The sequence below is a fragment of the Typha angustifolia genome, chromosome 15 (genome assembly GCF_048772165.1).
Source record: "Typha angustifolia cultivar Huaian chromosome 15, ASM4877216v1, whole genome shotgun sequence".
NCBI classification, from domain to species: domain Eukaryota; kingdom Viridiplantae; phylum Streptophyta; class Magnoliopsida; order Poales; family Typhaceae; genus Typha; species Typha angustifolia.
Window position 1 is genome coordinate 336,871 of NC_133253.1, and position 20,431 is coordinate 357,301.

The window sequence follows — 20,431 nt, forward strand, 5'->3', positions numbered from 1 at the left end:
CGATGTGAATTTTTCTTCTTCTTTTTTTGAACAATTTCGATCTTCAAATCAACTAGTTATAGATGTTCCTGACTGACAGGTTACTCATATCATATGGATACTTTAACGCAGCAAAGCTTGATGTTAGTAAAAAAGAATCGAAATGAACATTAGCATGATAAGAAAAGAAGGATTCTTATCATTGTCAGGAAAGAAAGAAGAAGAAAAAAAAAAAAAGCACAGGACTTCCCCTTTTCTTCCATAACACAAGGATGGCAAGTTTGGAGCGTGATATAGTAAGACAGATCGGTTCAAAGTATGAGCCAATCATGCCCTTTTTTTATAGATAGGATTATGATAATTTTTTAATGCCAAATCAGTTTCCCAGCATTGCAAAGTACATCCTTGGCTTGTAAATTGTAATGCCACAACTCCCAAGTCTTCAAAGACTTGACCACCATTGAGTATTGTGTTCAAACTCTAGAGCACACACTTCAATTCAATTTGCTACAAACTTTAGCTTTGTTAGTTCAAATGCAGCGAATAAACTAAGAAGTTGTTGGTGCATAAAAATAATCCATACTAATGAGGAGCCCCACAAAGACTTAGCAGTGAACCCCACATTGCCCCCCCCCCCCCCCTCCTCTCTAGAGTGATCAGGAAACTCTAGCACCAGTTTTGACCATTTGCAGCTCCTAGCATTCACCATATCGAATGGGAAGGAAGCAGAGCCAACTGCCTTTCACATCAAATCCATCTCATGATCATTGAGTGGGCATTCACCACAATGATTTGTCCATCAAACAATCTAATCAAAGTCCAAATCTTTGTAAGCCCCAAAAACCCAATAGTCTAGTGGACATCTGGCAAGCATGCGGATAAAGGAAAAAAATTTAAATAAAAAGTTCCTCTTCAACCTCTTACCCGCGCATTTATGAAATCCGACAGGAAGAAAACTTGTTTGGTAGATAGGAGTAATAAAGATTCACGGAGACCCATAGATTGGAAGGTAATGCATGACTTGTATTCTCTCCATTATTGCACTATTTGGGTCTTCTCCTTATCGAGTTCCTTTGAAAGGTTTTAACACAACAAATTTGGGTTAACTGCAAAAATTAATAGGCCAAGTTTTGTTCTAAATACAGATATCTTCATTGCTTCTAAGATGCACCATTACAAATTTACTGCAAATCTTCTTCTATGCAATCTAGTAATCACCATTCAATATATATATATATATATATATATATATATATATATATATTTCCAATCTATATTCCATAATTGCTTCTTCCATGAGACTGCAAAAGATGAAAGCATGCATTCCCCGTATCTCTTTTGCCCACAGTTGGCCTTACAAATGAACTGTTTTTCAAACACACAGATAGCAACATTTCCTTACCAATTTCTGCACAAACGTTGCACTCCTTGGGGGCGTGGGTGCAGTCAAACAAGATCTTTGGCCCGTACATTAGCACAGTGTCTCCCTCTTTACCTTTTCAGCTTTGTAACCTTCTCAGCCATCTTACTTAGCTTTCATTCTTCTAACGGTTTCATGGCAAACAGGGAGTCTGCTGTACTCCCTCGGGTCATTTTCTTCAAATTCTTCGCATAAAAAGATGTATATATTTCCAATGTACCTTTGATTCCAATTGTTGGCCTACAAGTATGATCCAAGTATATTGCAACAGTGAGTTTCCTCCCTGTTCTTTTCATACATCTCATTGTCAATCCCCTTTTTGTCCCAAAGACATGGTTATACGAGAAGAAGTGATATCTCCAATGAGCAATGCAGTAAAATGTATGTGGCCCAGTCCTGATGTTGATATCTGATACAAGGATTATGGTTGAAAACTTTGCATCACTGGCACATGCTCATACACATCATTTCAAGCATCAGAAACCATATTAGAATACTTTCAGTTGTCCTTTGGCATCCAAGAGCTAACATGTGCTATAGTTTGGTCTGCATCAGAGCACTCAACGACAACAGCGTAAGTACAATTTATTAAGCGATGAAGGACAAGATGATCTCTATCAGTACTGCTACATCTGCAATACTAAGGCATAGTGATTATGTTAAATTTACTGAAATATCTATCATGACAGGCCATATATTGAAACTAGGATGTTAAACGAAAACAATTCCAACAGCAGTTTCACATGCAAAACCAAATAATACCAATCAAGGCACAACAGCAAGCAACAAGATATAACTGAAGCATCACCAATGTAGCTGAATGATAGGTTCTAAACACAGTCCAAAAAATTATATTTTAAATAGAAATATAAGATAGACTGGACAAATAATTTTTACATTAAAAAGGCCCAGCAAGCATTGTGCTGGTTGAGATGAATCTCAATTACAGATACCTGATAGAGAATAGGCTCCAAATCAATCTCAATTACAGAAGAAACATTAAAGAAGTACTAAGGAATTGCACACTAAAACTCAATTGTAACAGTGTACGCAGCAACCAGCATCGTCTGTTTAAGCACCCCCTAATTACTTCGATGAAGATTACTCATCCTACCATGGTACGTTTTTCAACCTCTTTGTCACACTGTGAACGGGAAAAGGAGACATAAATGCAGCACATGTGCAGAAAACTTATACTTATGCAATTCACCACAAAATATGCAAAGAAAGAAAACTAAGTCTAGAGATAGTGTACCTTGGGCAAGCTTGTCCATCATGGATGACCATTGCTTTGAACTCTTTCTATATGCAGAGAGTATTTTATCCATCTGATTCAGTGATGAACAATTATGCTTTATTTGCTTTGAGTTTAAGGATCCTCTTGGTTCAGAAACTTCTAAACTGGTTCAGTAATAAAATATCCGTTTATCTTTTTCATATCTAATCAAGTTTACTCTTTAAAAAAATAATATTAAAAAATGTGACTAACTAATTGAGTTCGAAACATAGCCTCAAACCAAACAAGGCCGATGTCTCAACCGTACAATCCAAAAATTATCCTAACAGTTACAATGGTTTAGAGAATCTACCTACGTTACACAACTAATTTGTACCTAGTAAGTATCAGCTGGTTAATTAGTTCTAGTTGTGGACTCACTATGGAAGAGAAAAATGATTCTTTTAATGGTGTGGAGATATATAAAAGCTTGGTTAAAAATGTCTCAAAAGGGAATGCATGTGAACTTTCTTTCGAAAATATGAACTTTCTTTTTATCCCTCTGAAAGCGGAAAAATAAAGGTCTAGTGGAAGTAAAGATACTTTGAATTGAGAAGACTAAGAAACCATAAAGCTGACCTGGAGACTTAAGACGACCTCGAAAAATTATAACAATTGATAAGTAATAAAAAGTGGAACAATAGGTTCAGGTAAAACTTGTGTGCCAAAGATACAAAAAGTAAAATTGAAAGTGGAACAAAAGATTGAAATAGAATATGTACAAGAAAATAACAAAGAGTAATCTAATAGTTTGGTTCAGATGATCCAGCTTACAACATTCCCGTATGATGAGTTGACAGATAGCAAAGCTCTCTTCAGAACATACAAATCAACTTCTTTATCCTCAGGAAGAGTTGATGTGAAGCTCAGACCAAAATCAATAAGCACCTGCAAGATGAATGGGTAAAGGAAAAATTATGGATTCATCCATAGTTATACGGAACTATAACTACTTCCAGTGGTCCAGGTGCTTGGAAAGAAAAAAAATTATTCAAAGAACAACGTATTAACTAATCTAAATGCCTAGTTGAATGCTGGACAAGTTCCAATCTCACCAGCTGATTTGTCTCTCTTGATAATCATATTTGATGTTGTCAAATCATCATGAATAAGACCTCCATCATGTAGTTTCCCAATTGCATTCCCTATCTGTGTTGCAATATCATCCGGTAGTTCCTCAATAACACCATATGATCCAAAATCTAAGAGAATTTCTTTCACAGAGAGGCCATCAACATATTCAAATGTTAGAGTATGTAATAATGGGTCCACAGCATACAAAACTGGAATAGAAACACCAAGTCGTCTTGCTTTTGTCATGCAGTGGGCTTCCTGCACCAGATTATCAAGTTTATATCTGAGAATACTCAGTCATATGAGCTTTTATGACCACCTAAATATGGCTGAATATCTTTAACCATCTAAAGAGATGCCATATTAATTATCTAGACATTGGAAAGAAGACAAGCAAGGAGGTAGTGACAACAATAACAAGCCAAATATAAGCAATAACTTCCTTTCTCTCCTTTTCTTTTTGCCAATCACCTAAATCTAAATTCATGAGAGGCAAATTAGTCTTGCAGCAAAATACTAAGCAACAAAAGAACCTGAATGCATTTAATCTTTTGAGCGTCAGTTTTGTGTCCATCAATGGGTGCCTATGCTTCTTTGAGAACAATTCTTTGATGATGCACCTGACTCCCACAAATGTTGATTCAAACACCCTTCGAAAAGAGGCCAATAAACATTAAAGAAAGCAAACACGCTCAAAATAAACAGAGATGTCTTGGACCATATTAACACATTAAAGAAAGCAAGCATGCTCAAAATAAACAGAGATGTTTTGAACTATATTAACATACAGCTTCTGCCCCCTGTTTCAACAGTATACCCAATTCCTCCTTATTTTCCTGATCAATGTCCTTCTGATATATTCTAATAATTGAAGTAACCTGCCAAGGAAGGGAAAAAATATTTGTGCAACAAAAACAAAGGTTATCAATTTGTTCAATCTGTTTTTTCAAACATGAAAAAAGAACAATTTATAAAGAAGGCATTGAAGCAGAAAACAGATATCAAACCCATTTACCAAGTTTACTATGTAACTTCAAAATGATTCTTATCAAGCAAAGAACACAAAAATATTATTGCATTGACAGAAGACAACCAAAACTAGTGACCAAGGAGATGGTACCGCTGAAGGTCTTTCAAATTCTCCTGAACTGTCAATGGGTCTTTTAAACACATAGAGTAACAAAACTTATCCCCTGAATCAATTCCCACATTACATTCAATTACTTAGACTTAATTAATGTCAACCAAAGTCATAAAAACAAAGGAGATGAATTATATATTATTACTTGAACACCCAGTTCTAAATATATGTGTCCCTCATGTGGAAAGGAATCATTTAATTCTCACTGATCTATTGGTCAATATTTTAACAAAATATTTAAGATAAAAGTTAAAATAGCTTTCATAATATATATTCATACAATTAAAAGATATCGTAGAAGCCAAGGGGCTATAAGCCTATAACCAATCTAGTTCAATATATATAATAAATAAATAAATAATTCAAATCTAATAAATCCTCGTCATCTCTTTTACGATCTTGAAGTCATCAAATTTAAAAACTATTTCACTAAAGATGATGAGCATAAAACCCATTGAGTATATATTTTTACAATCTAAAAGTGATGTAAAAAAATACACAAAATATGTTATTATATATGGTCTGCTCAAATGAATGCAATCGTACATCATGCTTATCATATTAATAACAATGATTTGAATATATTAATAACTGAAAATAAAACATATGTCACATCATATACTATCCTAGAGCCTAAGATAATATAATTATATGCTCACATAGAGCCACAAGATAATTTAACATCATATATTCATATGCTCATACAGAATTACAAAATAATAAAATATTATAGCATAATATGCTCACATAGAGCCACAAAATAATATCACATCATATCCTCACACAAAGCTACAAAGAATATAATACATACTCCCTCAGAGCATTATGCATCAAGGAAGAATAGACATCTAACAATAATGTCGATTACGTATGCCTGCTAATACTGCATATGATCGATTAATTAAGGCCATCAGGCTAAAAACCTAAGTCGTAAGTCTTATATTTTTATTTTTATTATCATTGCACACGACAGAATCATAAGTAGACAATTCTAAAAAGAGGCTCTAATCCAGCGTCATCTAGTACCGCTAAAGTTATAACTCCCGTCTCATAATTATCTTTCTACTATCATCAAGTACTTAGTTTCCATATAAGGCTTTATAAACACCCAAATGCCACATAGGCTAATCGACCTCAAATATGGGTAGATAATAATATAAATATTATATACTACACTTTAGATGAGAGAGTAAAATGACACTACTGAAATGAGACTCAACTACTTAACGATATGTATAAGTAGTATGGTATCTCATATCACATTGTTTATAATACAATCATCATTGTTAACATATACCATTCATGTATGCATAAATTCTACAAAATGAAGTAAAGTGTAGATATGCAATAATTAAGTATATGCACATACATGTCATAGTATACTATAATATCATAAAATAACTATCATGACATTATTTACATTACTTGTTGACTATGGAGGGGATTCACTCACTTAAAGCTTATCCGGGTTGCTACAAGTTCTCTTCAAATATCCTGCTTCTTATGTACCTTAGAGTTCTCATACGGTAATGGATTTACCGTTATAATGAATGTAAGTGTAGCATGAACACTAAAAACCTACTTTGGTATTTAAGAAAGTAAAATAAATCACACTTTAATCTAAGGGTTCTCAAGTCAATTTGTTAGAGTTTGGGAAAAGACGGAAGAGACTGAACTATAATTCAAAGACCCTAATGGAAATTCATTAAATTATGCCTATATCAGCAAAACAATAATTTAATTAAATAAAGGAAACAAGATGGAAACACAAAGGGAATAAAATGTTTAGGATGACTTATTAAATAACTAGTACTTAAGTTTTCTAAATATAAATTTACCTATATAAATTGATATGGTTGCTCCGTCAGTTTATGTAGGAAGGAAATGTAATAGGCTTACCAATTGGGCTGCGCTGAAGGGATTGGTTGCAACCCGGGCTGGAATGATCCGAGTGGGGAACCAATTCCTCAGAAAATGTATGTTTTGGCCGATATGGAACATTACCCATGTGAGCCAATTTAGCTATTATCAATAGCTAAATCTAGCTCATTTACTCAAAAATAATATATATATATATATAAATTGATATGGTTAAGATAACACTATCATAATAATAATTAAGCTAATCTAATGATAACCCAAATAAATAAAATATCAATAACTAAGGTATGAATAATTAAGCTTAACAATCATAACTCAAAAATACCAATACTATTAGTATGAATTATTTTGACACAAAATATATGATTAAGTTCAAATAGATACTACGAGGGTGTTTAGTTTAAAAAAAAAAATGAGAAAAAAGAATAGTTAACTTAAGAAAATTTTCTACTTTTGATGTTTGATTATAAAAGAAATAAATAGGGTGACTTACTTATTTATCAAAAGTAGCTCTTTTTTTATATTTTAATTTACTCCTTAATAAGAGGAGTCACTTCGTTAAAAGTCAATTACTTTATTGAACTACATTTTCTAATATTAATTACATTTAACCATATAACCAATGAAAGCAAATAATTGGTTGGGCTTAAATTTAGTATGGGCTTTGGGTTAGGCCCCAAGTGGCTACTATGCTTCTCCTTCCATTGAGGAAGGAGAGAAGAGGTCGAGCTCCATGGTTAACGGTCATGGAGCTATTCCCTTCTTGAATCCAAGCCACAAGAACCCACATAAGGGGTACCATTGGTTTGGCGAAAGGAGGGGAGAGTGACTGGTTGGAGGGCACGTACAAGGACAGCGATGACGGTCGGAAACCAAGCCGGAATCCAACGGGGAGAAAGGTCACACGGCGAGTCTTGGTTTGGAGACCGATGAAAGGTACAAACGACATGGGTACCTCGATACAAAGCTCTCGGGCGGATGCGAGGTCGGCACGGAGACGCCGGCCGACGAATTTCGCCGGGGAAGGAGAATCGAAGAAATGAAGGCGAAGAACCAAATACATGATACAAATAAAATTACATGGTTGGAGGCATTCGGCACTCACCGACAGATCGAACGGTGAGCCCGACTGAGGCTGTCGATGCTACAGCGACGCGCAGACCTTGAAAAACATCCACTGTCGTGGAAGAAGAAGACGAGGGAAGTGGGAAGCTAGCAAGGAGGAAAATATGCCAGAGAGAGAGCGAGAGCGAGAGAGAGAGAGAGAGATACTATGCTTTCAAGAAAGTGAAGAGGAGGCGAGGGATTAAGTCGATGTCGTGCCGACGATCACGCCAAAAACGCTTTAACTTCCGGAGTTAATTGGTGCGGAACCAAAATTAGAAAGGCAAACACCGAGCATATCTGTTAGGCAAGATTTATCAGGAAATGGAGGAAAAAAAAAAAGGACAACCGGAAACATCTGATAAATATTAAAAGTGGAGAAAAATACGAAATTTTGAGTAAAGGAAGTACATCTGTGTGGATTTCTTGCAAGATGAGAAGACGAGAACAGGAGAAAGATGGACGCGAACCAAAAGCGAGATCTCTTAGTTTACATTGGATCATTTGCCTTGCAACTAATCTGATCAAGACTAGGAAGAGGGGAAGAGGCCAAGAGGGCCATTAATGACCGTTCGATTATTTTGGGGCACTACTATATAAGTCTAGAATGACTTTCTCACGCAATCTCTCTCTCCCCCCCCCCCCCCCCCAAACCCTTTGACCTCCCACCCCTCTTCTAGATTCCCTCAGGTCACTGAGCCACTGAGATCGATCCGTAGCCCGACGCTGTGCGTGCGCCCACCTCCCCCACCTCGCCGGCCGTTCGTGCACCAAGGCGAAGTAAGATTTCCTTTTCTCTCTCGAGAGCTCCAGATTAAATAAATTCATCCACCTTTTCGATTGCGCTAGCGGACGTTTTGTTTTTGGTTGATCTAATTGCGCACACAGGTGTGGGCTTACAGGGCTAGCGCTCATAAACCCTTTCTTTCATTCAGGAAGAGATTTGGGAATTGGATTTATGTACTTGTCGCTGTGATTGTTGTAGGATTCTTTTTCCCACCTTTAATGGTGTCTGATGAGTGTTATTGCTAGGATTCAAGAAACTTGACACTTTACTGTGCTAAATCTAACATGGATTTTACTCGCTTAGATGTCTTCATTTGCCTTCTACGTGATTATGCGAATTAGTATGCTCTGTAACTTGTGTTGTTATTTTCAACAAAGTTGGCGACTTACTTGATGATTAACATACGGCTCTTTTTGATGATATTGCCTCTGCAGTCATCTTACTGATATGATGTTGTTGGATATTATTTGATACACTTGTTTGTTCTGCTTGGAATTGGATAAAAGCTACATACTAGGGTATATGATATATACTAGTTGATGTAGTGGATAGGATGCTAATTTTGGTTTAAGCGTGCATTTAAGTTAAAAAGAAGGAAGAAAAAATGATGCAGTATTAGCTATTCATTAAATCTATAGTTCCTTGTGCTATTGCTCAATTTAAGAGTTGGTGCAAATGTACGTTAGGGTAATTGGGAAATGAAGAGGCCAGCCCAATGGGAAAAATCGCTTGCTGTATCTTCTGATGATTCTTCCGACTCCGATTCTGAAGACAATGCCGGCTTAAAGAATGAAAACAGTAGACCTGGTCAGTCATCAAAAGATATTAAGTTTGAAGGTTTGCTCTCTTGATTTCATGATATCCAATTGATTCTTTATGCTTATCTGTTGTATTAACTTGCGAACAGATTTATCTGATGCTAGTTATATGCTGTATTATAAAATTAGATATTTAAAAATGTTTCTAGTGATATCACAGATAAATTTAGACAACTAAATGCAACTCTGGACAGCATATCTGATATTGATCTACCTTTTTTTCTATGTTGTTATCTGTGCTTAATGATAGATTAAAATTTCTTTGCTATCGTTATATCCTGAAATGGTATTCTGACCCTTGTTTTCATATACTCCAGTTCCTTTTCTATGAAGTTCAGATAGGGCTAGTGTTGTTTTAGATGCTCGTCAATTATCAGATAAGTTAATACTTTGTACAAGTGGAACGCTGTGGAAGAGTTCCCTTTGTTTAATGCTAATCAACATTGACACCTTAGGTGACCTCACCAGTTGAATGTTAGGTTTAGTATATAGGTTAAACAGCTCATTTCGAAATCCGGGAATCACTTGCAGGCTAGTTTACCTCTCCGTGCACTGTCCTTATTGTGTCCTAATGCTGCAGGTGTACTTATCAGAAAGGCAGAGATGTATCAAGAGTATATGAAGCACATCCCAATTCCTGCTCACCGGGGTTCTGTCATTCCATTCACATCTTGGGAGGGACTAGCCAAATCGGTGAAGCAGTTATATGGGCAGCCATTACATTATCTCACCAACATCCTCCTGAAACAGTGGGACCAACTGAGAGTTGGGTCTGATGATGAGCACCAGTCACTGGATGCTATCATTCATCCTGTCAAAGCTGAGGCCCTTATATGGGTCACAGAAGAAGTCCATAGGCTCACATCTTCCAAGTACCATTTAGCTAAACTGTGGGCTTCTGATCCAATGTACCATGCCTATATTGATCCCATATTCCCATCAACATTGACCCTAGCAAACTAACACCATGTTTCGGCCCGCTTTAACCTCAGAGATTTAAGTTCCTATCTGCTGTTATAACTTGTATTTCTTCTTTTTTACTTTTTATCAATTTTGTATGCTTGTGAAGTGTAAATTTTGATTTTAGATCAATGTGAATGATTTTTATAATTGGTATAGCATTTTTCTCTTTTATTATGGCTGGCTTGACATTGGTTTTAGCTCCATGAACAGCAGCTATCGCCAGAAAGAGGAAACACGGTGGTATGGACTATGATGCTTTAAGAAGACATGGGTACAAGGGTGGGCCTTCAGTCTTGAAGGTTCCCCCTCCAAAGGTTGAAGAGAAAGAGCAAGACTGGTCCTGGTCAACGGGCAAACAAAATGATGCCAAAGACAAGCTCATTGAGGAGTCCTATGAAGATCGTGAGCGTACTAGAGCTGCATTAGCTCGAGGTGAGAAGCTACTGGGTGTGCAAACAAACTTGCAAGCAAACAAGGAGAGGAAGAGCCAATCCTTCTCACAAAAGGAGAAGCGGAAGAGAGACCTCGGTCAGGCCAGCAGGGGAAAGAATTATGTTGAAGAGGAAAAGAGGCTGCTGAGAGACAGTGGTGTCTATTCTGGTTTTGATTCCTGACGACATTCAGCAGGGCTTCCCATTTTCTCAAAAAGGAACCACATTCAGCAAGGTCGCAGGAATACAGTAACTTTACGGAATTTACGGGCTGAAAATCCTGTGTACCTTTTGTACTTTCTTGCAATATAATTTGTCGTAGACACTGTTTCTTGCGTTCATAATCTGGAATTGTCAGAAGTTTTTCAATATTAGTTAGTCAATGGTATCTGAATCCACTTTTCTGCATTGTGTGTAATCAAATTCATAGTGCTTGCTGTTAGTGTGAATAAACAATATTGCTGAAAAATGAGGCAAAGATTTGTCCTACAAAATTGAAGTTTTGAGTTCTTAGGCATCAAATTGTTAGCATATGAATTTATGCCTCTGCACTTGGAGCCCCATTTTTTGTGATCTAGCATTTGGATTTTGACAGTCAGGACAAGTATGGTTAGGTAAGTATGAAAAGTGTACAGGCCTTTCCAGCAGAAAATTTCAGCACTTGTGTCTTTAACTGCCCATCCTAGTTGGGTAGTTATACATGTAGTATGTAGAAATGCAAAAAAAATTCGTCAACAGAAATATGTCCTTCCGGGCAATCCTGTTTGCTGTAAATTGCTGTTCCTGACAAATGACACTATACAGATAAGGGCATTGAGTTGCAGAGTTCTCCTTGAATTACCCATGAACCTCCGGTCCATGCACTGCATTCTTTTCATTACGCACCTTCTCTTTGTTCAGACGGATTCCTTGAGCAGGGTTTTATCAGGCCCGACGTTAAAAAAGTTACTGGCTGGCAATGTTCCCTAATATGTTAGAGAGTTACCTCAGAAGCAGCCCGTTCAAGCACTATGGAGCTTCATTTCCAGTTGCCGCACTATGTGAAAATGCAAGGCAAAACCTTCCCTCAGTTCATGGTGTGGCTGTATAATGTTCTGCATCCAGGTTAACTAATACAAGATTTCTCAATAATTAACCTTTCACCAGTAATCCTTGCAAGAACATACTCCATTTCTAAAATGATGGAATCTGTTGTTGTCCCTTATTATAATTTCTCGGCCATAGACTTTGGAAACAAGCTTCATGAATGAGTGGCAATCAGTACATATCCTTAAGTTCTTGATAACACGAATTGGCACTCCTCGACTTGTGCTAATCAATCCAAATGCTACAGCCATCTTCTCACTATGAAGACTAAGTAGATCTTCCTTTTCTTTGTCATCAACATTAGTTAGTACACGAGCCAAGTCAGGCACATAACCAGCAGTTGAAATACTTCCACCTATCTGATGGAGCATCTGAGCTATCAGATCCATTTCAGGATGTGACTCGTCACTCGAAGTAAATTCATGGATGATTCCATCAACCTCAATCAAGCTGGACCCAGTAGCCTTTTGAATTCCTTTCTCCTTCATATATGTCCTCACCTTGGCAACATCTTCCCATCTTCCTGCTGAAGCATATGTGTTCGAGAGAAGCACATGAGCTCCACTTGTATCAGGAGCCAGTTTTAGAATTTGTTTGGTTGCGTACTCTGCTATTTCAAGGTCATGGTGAATGTGACTAGCAGCTAATAATGTCCTCCAAATGACATCATTAGGTTCCATTGGCATGCTCTCAATGATAGAGCACGCTTCTTCTAAGAAACCTGCACGACCAAGAAGATCCACCATACAACCATAATGAACAATTTTGGGGGAGAAGTTGTGATCTGTGCTCATTGACTGGAAAAACTTGCGACCCTCTTCGACTAGCCCTCCATGACTGCATGCAGTAAGGACAACAGCAAACGTCAAACCATCTGGTTTCAAGCCATCCTCAATCATTTTGGCAAAAGTCTCTAGCGCTTCTACTCCGTTGCCCTCACAGGCCATCGCACCTATTGCTGCAGTCCAAGCAGGGACATCTTTGATTTGCATTTTGTCAAAAATGTGCTTTGAGCTTCTTGAATCACCACATCTAGCAAACATATCAATCAATGTTGTCTCTAGTTTAGTATCACATGGAATTTCCTTCCAGTTGATATAGCTATAGATCCACTTTGCAAGATTAAGAGAACCTAGGTACCCACATGCAGAAGCAACACTAACGATAGTTGTGCTGTCAGGTCTCATGCCCAAAAGCTGCATTGTTATGAATAGCTCAATAGCCTCCTCAAACTGACTGTTCTGTGCCAAAGCACTGATCATTGTGTTCCAGGATATCAGATCTCTGCTAGGCATCATGCTGAAATGCTGCCAAGCAGAAACATCATCACCATTGTTAACAAAACCACTTAAAACAGTGTTCCAAGATACTATAGTCTTGTTATGCATCATATGGAAAACTGTGCATGCAGCATTTGGCTCCAGACATTTCATGTACATGTCAATGACGGAATTGCTCACAACATCCCAAACATCTAATCTGTTTCTCATAACATAACCATGTAATTCTTTTCCAAGCCTAAGATTGCCCAATTGTGCAGATACAGATAAACCAGCAAGTACGGTCACCCTATCTGGCCTTATCTCAGAAGTCAACATTTCATTGAAGACACAAAGAGCCTCCTTTGTCATTCCATGGCGTGCATAATTTGACACCATTGTGTTCCAGAGAACAATGTCTCGATCAGTGCACTCATCAAAGAGCTGTTTTGCTCTTTCCACAGCTCCACAAATCATATACATGTCGACAACCGAGTTCATCAAAGTGCTAAACCCAATTCCAGAATCCACAATGAAAGTGCATATCTTCTCCCCCTGCTCGAGATCCTGCAACCTAGCACAAGCTGAAAGCACGCAGGCCATGGTAACCGCATTGGGTCTGACCCTACCATCCCTTACCATGTCATAAAACAAAGAGATAGCCTTTTGTGGGTCATCTCCACGAGCATAACCATCAATTAGAGTGGTCCAAGATACGACATTTCTCTCATGCAATGCGTCGAACACCCTTTGGGCAGAAGCCATTTGCCCACGTTCCCCGTAGAAATAAATCAGAGTGTTCTGCAAAAAAAGATCACTTTCTACTCCAAATTTAATTACAACCCCATGCAACTGTTCTCCTTCCTCAAAAGCTGAGACCTTTAAGCAAGCTGCAAGCAACGGAGGGAAAGTGAAGTTATCAGGCACGACTCCAAGACAAACCATGCGAAGATAGAGCGCGAAAGCTTCGTCAGCATAACCCATAGAAGAGTATCCTCTAATGATAGAGTTCCACAAGAAGAGGTTGGCTTCCTCTTCTATACCCAAGAACTCAAAGGTCTTCATCGCATAATCTAAGCTATCCGGAGTAGCTATTCTTGAATAGCCGGCAATAAGCTTCGAGGTGGGGGAGGGGAATTGGAGGAGGCCGGTCACCGTCATGTGGCCATGGATTTGGGTTACTTCTTTGAGATTCGTGCAGAGTTTGAGTAACGTAGTTGTGGAATCGCCGTGAGTAGCCTCTGGGAGGGAGTGCTTTTTGGGAGAGGTTGGAGATGGAGATGATGAGACAGTGATGGTCGCCATCGGACGGAGGGAGGAAGACGGGGAGGATGTGGGTCTCAGGATTGAGATCTACAAGGCATAGCCGTTCTATCTCTTAACAGATAAATCGGCATCTGCTCCATCTCAAAAGGCGAGTTCATCGACTACCTTACGTTGCAGACTCCGGACGAATCGGCACTAGAAGCCGCCGATTTCCTATGCATCGACGACATTGTGAAGAAACTTTTAAAACACAACTCCTCCATGTATCCAGGATTGTAGTAGGAAGACCAAATTTAATTTTACCATCAAGAATTTAGAAAACACGAGCAACCATTTCTTCTGTTCCCTTTTTTTTATTATTATTTTCTTTTATTCTTCATATGCAAAGCTTCTTCTTTTCCCCTTTTTTTGACAGATATACATGAAATATTCATGGAGAAGACTTCTCCGTTTCATTCTTTTACACTCATTTGAGAATGCCAAATCAAATTGGTGAGATTGAATTGACTTAAAAATTTTAGTTTCATCAGTGAAATGAATTCCTACCTTGTTCTAAACAATAAGATTAGATGAATTTTGTTTCAATTTCATTATTTTTCAAACAGTGTGATTCATTTTCAAATGAAATCAATTGAATTCCATCTAAATTTAATTTCAAACTTACCCTTAAGGGAAGAGTTTTCCCTAGAACTGAATGTACTCAGCTCATACTTAGAGATTAGTACAAGGATTGCTCATTTGCCACAGTGACAATCCTACCATCCTCATATATCTCCAAAGTTGCTGTTTAAGCATATGTATTCTTAGTAAAACTATACGCCACATTGTAGATCTAAACACAAATATCCACTTAATACAGCAATACATTTGTTCTCTCTCTCAAAGAAAAGCATTGCATTTATTTTCAAGAAAGCACAAAATGAAGCATAATTACTCTTCTAGAGTCATCCATTTAAAGCCTAAGTATGCACTCTCTCTCTCTCTCTAAAAAAAATATATACTGAACATACTAACTTGAATATTCTTGTAATGCCAGAAGAAGTCAAATGATAACATTCTTCAGAAAGATTCAGCAACTTCTAGTGTTAACTCAGGATCAGCAGTGTTTGAAAGCTTGTCAAAAGTATGACAGATGGTCCGGATCCGCTTTAGGAACTTTAGATTCTCGCAGAGCCCTTGATATGGCTCTTATGGTGCGTGGAGTTGTTCTACAGCAACCTCCTATGAGGGAGGCTCCAGCCTCATGCCATTTAGTAACATCTGGAACAAAATCTTCATCTTGAACACTTGATGCCTGCCAACAGTACAGGAATGCAATTAATGGATGCGATGTTCTTTTTCACACAAACAACTCATATGAAATCCTTGAAAAATATAAGATTTAGATTCAAGACTCTCTGAGCTATCGGATTAAATGATTTCTAATAAACTTTCTGAAGTACAATAACCAACAACTACATTAACATAGGAGTTCCGGAGGTCCGAGGTCCGTACTTTTGGGAGAATGGCATATTAAAGGAGGGCAGAATAATGAGGATAGTATGGAATAACTGATAATATCAGTGTCACATCAAGAGAATCTTGCAGAAGTTGGAGAGTCAAGAACAACAAAACGTGAAACCAACTACTTGGTTAAGCTGTGAGCAGAGAGTTGCTCCCAGTTAGTCAAATTAGAAGCCACTATACAAAGATATTCTGTCTGATATAATGCATCTTGAGAAAGTCTTAAAGTGGAAAGGCAAATAAATTGGAAAACAGATATTCTGACAAATGGAAAAGAAAAGACAGTGTGCATTAACTGCAAATCTAAAGGAGATTGAATATAATTGGACCATGACTAGATATAAAAAATTAGTTAAAAGAGGATACAATCAGGCCATGACCCTAGTGATGTCAGACAAACCAAGAATCAACTCAATCCATGAATTAAAGAATCCAGATTTAAATTGACAAAGAAGAGCCTATCTTTCTTTCTCTTATGTTACACTAAAAGTTCTTATAGGAAGCAACAAACAAATAAATCATTATATTTAGTGGAAGACCAGAACAAGTTCTCAGTCATCCTAATTCAAGAATGCAAACTCACCAGCCATTCCTTTTTCTCAGCATCATAGCTCTCTCCGCTGTTTGGATAGACCAATATTGGTTTATTTGTCGCCTGTAGTTCATAAGTAAGAAATACATCATACTTCAAGTGAAAAGGTATTTCTTCTTTAATGTGAAAACTGAAAAGCTCAAATTAGAGAATTACATCATATATGTGTTTATGTAGTATTATTAAAGAATACAATTTAGAGAGCTAACAGAAGTTGGATTAGCAATAGAACCTTTCGAAGAGTTAGAATTGAGGTTTGAACAATTCTTGGTGGAGTGCAGTTGACTCCAACTGCAACAATGTTCTTACATGAATCAGCAATAGAAGCGCACTCGATCAAAGTATCTCCACTGACAACATCAATTCCATCCTTTGAACTAAAAGAAAGCCATGCTGGTATTTCTATATTACATTCCTCTAGAAGCTCAACATATGCCTGCAAAATCACAAGCATCATATAGAATAACTGAACTAATCTCATATTAGCAAAATATGATGTAAGTTTTACTTGCCACTTATGTATGCTACAAAGTACGGAGTGACCTGACACAGATTCTCCGGAAATAAGATATGCATGTTTATTAGCAGACCAATGCCAATATACTATGGATGAAACTTGAGTTTTTTTTTCCCGTCTTGGAGGCAGATTATCTTCTTCTTTTTTATCTTTCTTTATTATCTCATTATTGTAGAGCAATAATTCAACTCACTGTGATAATTATTGTGTTAAATTGATTTACACAAAATTTAATCTATAATAACTTAGAAAGCACTAAAGCAATCACCACAGAGTTCCTTAAGATGTAGCAAGAAAACATATCTAATTCAGCCATAAATTAATTAAGAGAGCTAGATATGAGCACTAGGAATAGATGAATAATCTACTACCTGTGCTTCTAATTTGTTTGGAATTGTTTCAAAAGCGATTAAATCAGGGCCTGCTTCTGAAAGAACTTCAAGTCTTCTCCTGTGAAAATCTTTGAGAACATCCACGGTAACTTCCTTGCCATAGTCACCACTACAATATTGCATATAATCAGAGATGCAGAAAGAAGACCCTCAAAATGAACACAGTATATGAATGCTTTAAAAAACTTACATATATTCAGAGCCATCAGCTAGATATGCTCCATAACACCCTACTGATGCAGCAATCAATATAGGATGCTTTCCTGAGGACATTTGGTATTCAGATGCATTGCAAGATTTATCTGAGCATTTCTTCAGAAATATCTCTCGTGCTTCAAGTGCAATTTCAACACTTTTTCGCAGTAGTGCTTCACTTTCCTCCCGCGAAAAGCCTCTTGACTCGAATCCCTGAATTGTAGCCTGCATTATCCAAGACGCTCAAAATTATATATTTCCCTGAAAATGAACTTGTACAAAAGAGGAAAAAGGAGTAATAACTACCTGATAGGATGCTGTTATCACAATGTTTGCACCTGCTTCAAGGAAGTCTACATGAACCTGTTTCGGTCATACAAAGAGATAAAAGGAAAATAAGCTTTTAGAAAATAAGGACAATAGAAAATTAATGCGACCATCAATAAACTTTAACTAGATTAAAATCTTTGGAGTTGTAATTTCGCAAGAAGAACAAGATAATATCACATTTCATATCCTCGAATATTTATGCTTAACTAAATTGCTAATCCATGAATCCACTACATCATACCTAGCCAAAATCTCACACGTGATCTTGTGAAATAAGAGTATATGTATATTAAAAACATCCATCTATTCTTTCACAGAAGACATCCAACGCTGCGTTTCTTATTAAAACCTCAGGATTCAGCAGAACCTAAGAAGATTCAAACTTGACTGAATATGCGAAGGAAGAAAAGGGGAAAAAATGCCTTCTTGACGAGATCAGGGCAGGTAAAGAGACACTTGGCGCTCCAAAGTGGGTCTCTCAAATCCGCGCCATTGGCTTCGAGCTCCGTCGCGAGCCCGCCGTCCGTCACGGCACAGCCCCCTGTTTCCCGGAGGAAATCTCTCATCTGAGCCATCGGATCAATCGACACGGATCCCATAACATCTAAAGAGAGAGGTAACAAATGCCGCGCTACGTTTCATCTCTCTCTCTCTCTCGTCCTAGGTTTTATAGCGGGAAGGACAAAATGGGACTCCGGGAAAGACCTTGGGGTTATTGTGGGAATAACGTAGAGAAATTTCAAAGTAGGTAGATTTGAATACGCTGACCGCTGGTTTGAATAAAGTGACAGAGAAAAATGAGCCAAGTTTAGAGTAGGTGGTGGAATACTATAATCTCTATTGGATGGATGGATGGATGGATGATGGTAACATAATATTATTTCTCCTTATTTTGTGTAAAATTATAGGCTTCTCAGGAGCTATTTATCTTACCTATATACTCTTTAGAGTAGAGTTGGTAATGCTCATAAATATTTAGGATACTCTAAATAAAATACCCAACAGGAAGTAGTTGGTAGTCCGTTATTTTGGTAGGTGAGATATGTCCCACCATCACCTACTCTTTCTCACTGAATGAAACTCTCTATCTCTCTCTCTATATATATATATATCGTGTGCCTTTTACAATTTAATCATATTATATTTTTTTATTATTAATAATAATAAGTTTTAGTAAATTATGTGCATTTTATTATAATAAAATATGCTTAGACTATAAATATATATATATATATATATATACACTTAGTTTAAAATCCAATATTGCTAATTAAAAAAATAATTGTAAAGGTCCCTGTATCTCATTCATATAAAAAGACATATTAGATTGCAAAACTATGTTTTAGGCTTCGCAACTTCTATCCTCTCCCTTTTTTTTTCATAAGTTTTCTTTCTTTTTTATCTTTATTAATGTGATTTTTAAGTTATCTAGTTATCCCTTTAAAACTAGTTGTGCTTGAACGTTAAGTTGACTGTGTTGTTTTTCTCTTTTTTTTGGAAGAACGGTATGCTATGGGAGTTGGAGTAAAGTTTTGCTCTGTTTTTAGCTCCGAAGAATGAAGTCAAAGCAAGGGTAGATTCAATCCAAGGGGGATATACTATTGGAGCTAGCTGCAACGAATCTTACAAGAAGATTTGAAATTAATTTTCTTTCAGAAGAAAGTATTTAACTGATATAACTCAACATTCCTCCATATGAGTGCTGGTTGACCTGATCCCACTATGTACGTATTGCCGTAATATATATGGTTTTTAAAAAATATAGACAAGTAATATCCAACTACAAATTCAAAGGAACTGCTTGACTTAGTCACACGACTTAAAGTTTTAAAAAAGAATGTTAGCTCGGCATGGAAATATGGATTTATTAAAAAGTCAATCTATGATCTAACGAACGAGCGAAGTCAAACCACAGAGAGAGAGAGAGAGAGAGAGAGAGAGAGAGAGAGAGAGAGAGAGAGAGAGAGAGAGAGAAGAGGTGACATACCTTCTTGATGAGATCAGGGCATGTAAACAGGCACTTGGCGCTCCAGAGTGGGTCCTTCAGATCAGCGCCGTTGGCTTCCAGCTCCGTCGCAACCTCGCCGGCGATCACCGCACAACCTGCTGTTTCCTGAAGCATTCCTTGCATCAGATCCATTTCCGACACTTCACCACCAAAACCGAGAGTCGAGTCTCGCGACAAAGGCCGCTCTTCTTCTTCCCGCTTCGTTAACGGGAAGGGAAGGTGGAATCCTTGGAACTATGTAGGCCCTTTTTGGTTCCCGGATAAGGTTTTACCTTTATCCGGGTCTCAATTTTAAATAGGAAGAGGATGGTCATAAATTCTCCGGGAGCATTCTACGGAAAAATTCTTTAAATCTATGGGCTGAGGCCAATAGTAATCGACAAACTGGTGTTGTGACGTGGCATAATCT

At 37.4% G+C, this 20,431-nt stretch overlaps 3 protein-coding genes and 1 pseudogene across 8 annotated transcripts; 1 reads left to right on the forward strand and 3 right to left on the reverse strand.

Moving 5' to 3' along the window:
* Positions 1-2,248: 2,248 nt before the first annotated feature.
* On the reverse strand, positions 2,249-8,357 carry LOC140777996 (uncharacterized; annotated as a pseudogene).
* A 148-nt stretch (positions 8,358-8,505) lies between these two features.
* LOC140777995 (protein RDM1) lies at positions 8,506-11,282 on the forward strand. Of its 5 annotated transcripts, none has more exons than XM_073122488.1 (3): positions 8,506-8,655; positions 9,349-9,499; positions 10,061-10,598. In XM_073122488.1, the coding sequence occupies exons 2-3, from the start codon at positions 9,361-9,363 to the stop codon at positions 10,441-10,443; spliced, it is 522 nt and encodes a 173-aa protein (XP_072978589.1). In that variant the 5' UTR covers positions 8,506-8,655; positions 9,349-9,360; the 3' UTR covers positions 10,444-10,598. The 5 variants fall into 5 exon arrangements, with proteins under 5 accessions (XP_072978589.1, XP_072978588.1, XP_072978590.1 ...); XM_073122487.1 differs by lacking the exon at positions 10,061-10,598 and adding an exon at positions 10,657-11,282 and having other exon boundaries at positions 8,507-8,655; XM_073122489.1 differs by lacking the exon at positions 10,061-10,598 and adding an exon at positions 10,654-11,282 and having other exon boundaries at positions 8,507-8,655; positions 9,349-9,469.
* A 154-nt stretch (positions 11,283-11,436) lies between these two features.
* Positions 11,437-14,772, reverse strand: LOC140777992 (pentatricopeptide repeat-containing protein At3g22690). Its single transcript, XM_073122480.1, has one exon. The coding sequence runs from the start codon at positions 14,522-14,524 to the stop codon at positions 12,014-12,016; it is 2,511 nt and encodes an 836-aa protein (XP_072978581.1). The 5' UTR covers positions 14,525-14,772; the 3' UTR covers positions 11,437-12,013.
* Positions 14,773-15,250: 478 nt separating this feature from the next.
* LOC140777994 (homocysteine S-methyltransferase 3-like) lies at positions 15,251-20,362 on the reverse strand. 2 transcript variants are annotated; one of them, XM_073122485.1, is made up of 7 exons: positions 20,002-20,362; positions 17,991-18,047; positions 17,680-17,909; positions 17,469-17,598; positions 16,813-17,016; positions 16,572-16,643; positions 15,251-15,779 (listed from the first exon to the last, which is right to left on the reverse strand). In XM_073122485.1, exons 1-7 carry the CDS (start codon positions 20,152-20,154, stop codon positions 15,603-15,605), a joined length of 1,023 nt encoding a protein of 340 aa, XP_072978586.1. In that variant the 5' UTR covers positions 20,155-20,362; the 3' UTR covers positions 15,251-15,602. The 2 variants fall into 2 exon arrangements, with proteins under 2 accessions (XP_072978586.1, XP_072978585.1); XM_073122484.1 differs by lacking the exon at positions 20,002-20,362 and adding an exon at positions 18,437-18,680 and having other exon boundaries at positions 15,253-15,779.
* Positions 20,363-20,431: the final 69 nt, after the last annotated feature.

Excerpts from the sequence above, each read along its gene's own strand:
- LOC140777995 (XM_073122486.1), top strand. The coding sequence starts at position 9,361 with ATGAAGAGGCCAGCCCAATGGGAAAAATCGCTTGCTGTATCTTCTGAT. Across the intron at positions 9,500-10,653 it reads AAAAGATATTAAGTTTGAAG|CAGCTATCGCCAGAAAGAGG; the intron begins GTTTGCTCTCTT and ends CTCCATGAACAG.
- LOC140777992 (XM_073122480.1), bottom strand. The coding sequence starts at position 14,524 with ATGGCGACCATCACTGTCTCATCATCTCCATCTCCAACCTCTCCCAAA.
- LOC140777994 (XM_073122484.1), bottom strand. The coding sequence starts at position 18,613 with ATGGGATCCGTGTCGATTGATCCGATGGCTCAGATGAGAGATTTCCTC. Across the intron at positions 17,910-17,990 it reads TGATAACAGCATCCTATCAG|GCTACAATTCAGGGATTCGA; the intron begins GTAGTTATTACT and ends TGGATAATGCAG. Across the intron at positions 17,599-17,679 it reads GCTGATGGCTCTGAATATAT|TGGTGACTATGGCAAGGAAG; the intron begins GTAAGTTTTTTA and ends GCAATATTGTAG.